Source organism: Limulus polyphemus, unplaced genomic scaffold (assembly GCF_000517525.1).
Source record: "Limulus polyphemus unplaced genomic scaffold, Limulus_polyphemus-2.1.2 Scaffold6529, whole genome shotgun sequence".
In the NCBI taxonomy this organism is placed as follows: domain Eukaryota; kingdom Metazoa; phylum Arthropoda; class Merostomata; order Xiphosura; family Limulidae; genus Limulus; species Limulus polyphemus.
The window spans coordinates 2,310-9,000 of NW_013672139.1; the positions used below are offsets into that span (position 1 = coordinate 2,310).

Here is a 6,691-nt window from a genome sequence, read left to right on the forward strand (position 1 = left end):
TCTAGCTTATTTAGTGGACATTTCCTGTCTGGCTCCAGAGTGTAGCTTATTTAGTAGACATTTCCTGTCTGGCTCCAGAGTGTAGCTTATTTGGCAGACATTTCCTGTCTGGCTCCAGAGTCTAGCTTATTTAGCAGACATTTTCTCGAGGATCAATGACCCAAGTTTATTGCTTCAATACAACAGTTTTCAACATGTAAGACAGAGATAAATCTATGATAAAGATGTTTACAGTTCTGCGAAAGGTGTTTGGAAAACAACCAAACTGAGTGTTTCAGTATTCTTCACGACTTCCTGACACAAAGTGAACTTTGGTTAGATCAATGAACTAAAACCAACATAACTGCTCACCTAAAAGGATTTTGCACAATATTCAGGGAATATCGGATGGTAATAACTGGATTCACAACCCCTTTGATGATACCACTTTCTCATCACAGATATCGAGCACGGAGGAAAAAGAGAAATTGATTGAGATATCCTGTGATTACGAACTGAAAATGAGTTTCAGAAATCTGTCATTGATCAACTTTTAGCTGAGTTTAAGAAGCAAGTACCCTCCGCTGGCAGAAAAAGCTAATACAGTTTTGTTACTGTTTTCAACAACATACTTGAGCAAGAAAGCATTTTTCTTGTATGCACATCTAAAAACCAAATACAGAAGCAGACCCAAGACTTTATCTTTCTTCGGTGATTCCAGACTTCCAAGCAAGTGCATCCATCACATTATAAGACTCCTGATGAGAAATGGAAAGGTGAGGGGGTTATTTTTTGCTGTTTTTAAAATTAAATAGACTGCTAGTGTTGTATTTAAAATTAAGATGAAGAACAAGTTTAGGCTTAATCAAAGTGAAAGAAGTTACGAAGGTGAAATCTTCGAAGAATGTTGCTGTTTTCATAATGTAATGATAAATAGTGTGTAATAAATAAAAGTGTCATAAAAAACAAATTTTATATTTCCAAGATCAATATTTTTATAATTTATACTCAGGTAAGGGAGAAAATCTCTGGAAAATATTTATTTTTAGGAGGGGGTTCACGAGATTTGGCATTTCTATGAAAGGGATGCACGGGATGTTAAAGTTTGGGAACCACTGGAATAGGACAAGGTGAGCTCACAATAAGCGCATACATTGTGTTCTTCAAAAGTTTCTCCCCCACTGACGTATGCTCCCCCACTTACCATAGTAGCAACAGCAGCAGCAACTGACCCACCACCTGGTGCTGGTGATCGTGCAGCTACTGCTTCGACAAAGTCTTGCACAGTTTTCTTAGCCAGAGGACCCACACGTTGGTCAGGAAGCATATATTCAATTATTTTCTCTTTTGGATTAAAAGGGCCTAACGAGTTTAAACCCAGCCTGTTGATAGCCTAAATGGGGTAAAAAAAATTGTGAATTTTATGATACAAAAAACCTGTTTTAATCCCATCGTATCATCAATACATATCACACTAAAGTAATCATTTAATGAAACAGCATACACTCTGAAAATGTACTTGAAACGACATTAATGGAACACTAAAGTAATCATTTAATCAAACAGCATACATTCTGAAAATGTACTTGAAACGACATTAACGGAACACAAAAGTAATCATTTAATGAAACAGCATACATTCTGAAAGTGTACTTGAAGCAACATTAACGTAACACTAAAGTAATCATTTAATGAAACAGCATACATTCTGAAAGTGTACTTGAAGCAACATTAATGGAACACTAAAGTAATCATTTAATGAAACAGCATACATTCTGAAAGTGTACTTGAAACGACATTAATGGAACACTAAAGTAATCATTTAATGAAACAGCATACATTCTGAAAGTGTACTTGAAACGACATTAATGGAACACTAAAGTAATCATTTAATGAAACAGCATACATTCTGAAAGTGTACTTGAAACGACATTAACGGAACACTAAAGTAATCATTTAATGAAACAGCATACATTCTGAAAGTGTACTTGAAGCGACATTAATGGAGAGATATTGATCTTCATAACATAAAAAAAATTAATAATCTCACATTAAGTTTGCAAAATGTGTCAGATTTTGATAATAAAACAAGATGTATACTGAAATAGAAATTAAAATTAGACACAACTACAAGCTATATTATCTGAACTAAGTTTCACAGATGGTACGAAATAGTTACTAAGGTTTCCATGAACAAGCGTACTGTTTAAAACAGAAAATCTTCATGATTATGTTTTAGTATGTGACTGTTAACATCAAGAATATGCAAGCCTCTTAATAGTATATTTACTACTTACAAGATGTATTTTTTGATCTTCTTCCAGCACAAATAGGTTTTCCTTCTCAATGTAGTATTCTGCAGCTTGCAACATGGCACGCAATGGAACCAAGCCAACAATCTGGGACCCAGTTACTGGTAATCTCAATTCTCGAGCGTCTTTACACACCTACAAATATGTTTACACAACTATACAACCTGTTAAATTGTAGCTGAAAATGGTCCAAATAATGTAGTTATGTCTCTAAAACCTTTTATATATATGTATGTGCGTGTGTTAATTTCACGCACACACACACATACTTTGAATTTCCCGAGTACTGCAATAGCTCTATACAATCAAGTTTTTAAATAATAATTCTGAGTTCCAGTTGGGGTGAAAAAAATCAATTTTAAGATTTAACTAATAGAAACCTATCAAATTCCAGCAGCTCTAAGAATGATTAAATCATATAAATTACAAAAAAGCATTTGTTTCTTTTGAAACATATCTTTACAATATGAGAAGCATACAAAATGATATCATTTATCGATTTTTTTTTCAAAAAATTGCATAAATATGTTACAAGTGAAAAGAATTAGCAGCAAATAGTAAATATGAGATAATTTAATGTTTTGATATTAATGCAGCAAAGATATAGATACAGTGATAAGTTCACGTATGAATCATGTTTAATCATCATATAAAGTTAACTAAGCTTGCCTAATACAACTGTCAAAAAACACTTATCAGAACCAATAAAGTTGTTTTTTGCAGTAACCAAACGTAAATCTTCACGTTTTTAAATACATCCCTTACAATTCACACACTTAACATTTACAAGTTGAACTTCATTAACTGATGATATTGTTGTAACATGATTTATCATTGGGTGGGTTGTTTTGGTACAGGCTACATTCACTCTGATGCAAGTTGTAGGCCTAAGTTCACAAACAAACTATTCAAAATAACTCTGAAACTACTGTAGGCTTAATACACTAAATAAAGTAGGTATTCTAGAATTACTTTTATGAACTTACCTAATCTTAATGTTATGTTCCCTCTAGAAAACATCTAAATTAAAACAATGAAAATATAGCTTACAACAATATTCACTTTTTAAAGTATTTTCATTATAACATTTTGAATACTCTTTATAGGCCAAATATCCACTTAATAAAAAGACAGCATTTCTACTCATTTCCTCTTCAGAAATATCTTTTAAAAGCATTTGGACTATCAGGGTGTTTGATATAAAATTTACTTACTTTTTAATCATACTTGTTTTCTTAATATCGTAACTAAAAAAAATCTTTTTGTTACTTACTGTAGCTAAAAAAAAAAATCTGATTCTGTCTAGAACTTTCTGGAAATCAAAGATTAAATATCATTCTGGGACATAATGTACTGTTATAGTATATTCTATAAGTGGGTGGGTCTTTTTAAATTAATTGCCAAATCCAATCCACATAACGGTAAAAAATAAACCTATTTCTTCAATAAATGTTTGCTACAGCCATTTTCACTTGTAGGCCTAATTTCAAATACACAAACTTTTCAACATAAACTCTGAAACAAAGGTAAGCCTAACTTATTTATAAGCTTACTTGTAGATTTCCACAGCTAAATGATTGGGTAACTGAACAGCAGAATAGACACGATAACTGTCACTTCTAATATCGAATTTAATCACTCATTGAATACTCAATCACTGATTACTCCACTAACACATCAACTGCTCATTCATTGACTTACTGCTTCACTTTATTTGTATTTATACTTTACTCATCTTCTAATCACTGCACAAATTTTCCAGATCATTACATCTTGAACCTTCTAGGAAGCAACTAATTAAAACATTGAAAATATAGGTTATAACAGTACGACCATTTAAAGAATCTAAAACCTTCCAGTATGTTCATGAAACTTTGATGTCTGAAAAACAGTTAACAGTTTCGAAATTTTTGTGCAAAGCTACACAAGGCACTACCCGTATATTACTGCCACTAATTTTGAATTAATCAACTACAGGGAAAGCAGCTAATCCAACCACTTCCCACTCTATGTGGTGCACCTCAAACCCAAAGAGAGAAGCACATTTTTTGTGGCAACAGGATCCAAACCATGAATCCTCGGATTACCAGACAGGACAGGCCACAACTGATTCATCATGTTAAGAGAATCCAGAACTTTCAGAAGAAGATTCTTTTAAAATGTAATTTTATTTCCTGTTTCTTAACAGCACTGTTATTAACAGAAATTTGATATCAACATGTTTGTAAGCCAGAAGGTATCCATTTGTCATCTAAAGTTAACATATCACATCACAGATACAAACAGGATGAATATAAAACTAACTTGTAAAAACTATATACATTATTAATCACAGTTACCTCCTCATAAGCTATGTGGATAGGAGTAACATCATGGTCCGTGATATTGAAGGACACTTGGGCCAAGTTGGCTTCGTCTAGCCACCATCCAATACCCTGGCAATTTTTGAGACGGCCTGGCTGTTAAAAAAGATTCAGAGATGCTACCTTAGCTTCTATTTCAAGAGAATTCAAACAGGTATTGCTAAAATAGGTTTCATAGTTAGACCATACTTAAAAATAGCAGTTTGACTTTTTTTTCCCTTATAACGATACAAATAAAATTTCATATTGGTCTCGAACATTTGGTTGAAAAGTATTCTGCTTCCAATAAAATTTATGTCTCTTTGTATTATCCACCTTTTATAAATAGACCAGAAATTTGATAAGGTACGGTAATAATGATTAGGACACTAAGAAAATAATTCAAACAGAATGTGCATAAAAATTACAGTTTAAATAGCTAAGAAGACACAACAGGTACTGAAGTTAAATTAAATCAGCTAAGAAGACACAACAGGTACTGAAGCTAAATTAAATCAGCTAAGAAGACACAACAGGTACTGAAGCTAAATTAAATCAGCTAAGAAGACACAACAGGTACTGAAGCTAAATTAAATCATAACTACATTACTTTAATATTTTGTGAAAAAGTAAACCGTCCTGAAGAAACAATCAATCAAACATTGACAATATTTTTTCCCTAACTACACGTACATTAAAAAACATGTCCGTGTTAATACACTAAATACAAGTATTCAAGTTTTTTAAGAATATAAAAGTAAGAATACTTACTTGTTCTGAATTCCTTCCTTGCTCCCTGATGTTTAATGCTATTCTATGAGCTTGTTCTTTAGTACTCAAGACATTAACATTGTATGCAATGAGAAATTTTCTGGCTCCACACATGGTTGCTCCCCATCTAGATACAAACTCGGAAGGACCATAGTCTGGTTTCCATTCGGGCTTCATGACCTGTACATACCAAGTATCTTTCATAAAGAGTGCCAGTGTCAGTAGCATTTTCTGAAATTTTCTACGTTAGAAAAGCTGAAGCTAAAATTTGAGTAATAATAGTCTTACAATATTGTCAAGTGTACTAACTTGAAAATTTAATGTAACGACACACCAAAAAGGCAACAGAAAATCTACTACAGAAAAATTACAAAAATTATAGACAATTCTAAAAAATTCTTTATTCAAATATTATACCTTTTCTGTTAATCCCTCGTATTCCCCCGCTCGTATTTGGGGCACAGTCTTTCTATAATCTTTTTGAGCAGCAAAGCCATAAAGGTAAACTATAAAAAAGATAATATATTAAATCATCCAGTCATTCAACTTGATTATGAAATAAATTATTTTACTCCTGCAAAACCTAGATATATGAAAATATCCACTTTTCTGAAAGATTCTATAAAGGGGTTTACTTCTAATCCTTTGGTTAAATCTACGAACATAATTAATCTGACCATGAATTTCCATTTCATAATTAAATCAAACTTATGCAAAAATTATTGGCATGCAAATTTCAATTTGATGTAAAACTGTACGTAAATCAAATACATAACAAGAAGTTTGTTAATAAAATTACATGTTTTGGTGAATAAAAACGTGTTATTGTTAAAATGTTTTAACCTTATCAGTACCATGCTGCAATTTTGAAGTTCATGTAAGAATCAACACAAAGGATGGAAGAAATAAGAAGAAAACAGGTGTTTGTGGGTTAGTCTGATGATGGTGTGATGATCAGCTGAAAGGTCCAACATGATCTCCGAGTCAACACTTCACAATTTGGGTGAATTCACAACAAAATAACCCTCCTTCAACAAATGATAAGACTAATTATGTTTACAAACTGGTCAAAGAGAAATTATTTACAAATAAGAATTTCACTTCTAAACATAATACTGAAAAGTCAATGAACAAAGAAACAAAAACAATCATGAAGTCTAGGCTAAGATGAACACCGTTACTATGAGTCAGACAAATACAGTCATGAAGTCCAGGCTAGGATGGACACGTTACTATGAGTCAGACAAATACAGTCATGAAGTCCAGGCTAGGATGGACACTGTCACT

The 6,691-nt window shown here is 32.4% G+C and overlaps 1 protein-coding gene across 1 annotated transcript in view; it reads right to left on the reverse strand.

Annotated features, from left to right (window-relative positions):
- Positions 1 to 1,132: 1,132 nt before the first annotated feature.
- The window catches only part of LOC106473819 (formimidoyltransferase-cyclodeaminase-like), a gene marked incomplete at its 3' end in the record, with an annotated part of 13,189 nt that continues 7,630 nt past the window's right edge, over positions 1,133 to 6,691 (reverse strand). Inside the window, exons 4-8 of the mRNA XM_013934494.2 lie at positions 5,822 to 5,910; positions 5,405 to 5,584; positions 4,631 to 4,750; positions 2,277 to 2,426; positions 1,133 to 1,372 (exon numbers count right to left, since the gene is read on the reverse strand). Coding sequence (XP_013789948.1) covers positions 1,133 to 1,372; positions 2,277 to 2,426; positions 4,631 to 4,750; positions 5,405 to 5,584; positions 5,822 to 5,910 — 779 coding nt within the window. The remainder of the gene's footprint in view (positions 1,373 to 2,276; positions 2,427 to 4,630; positions 4,751 to 5,404; positions 5,585 to 5,821; positions 5,911 to 6,691) is intronic.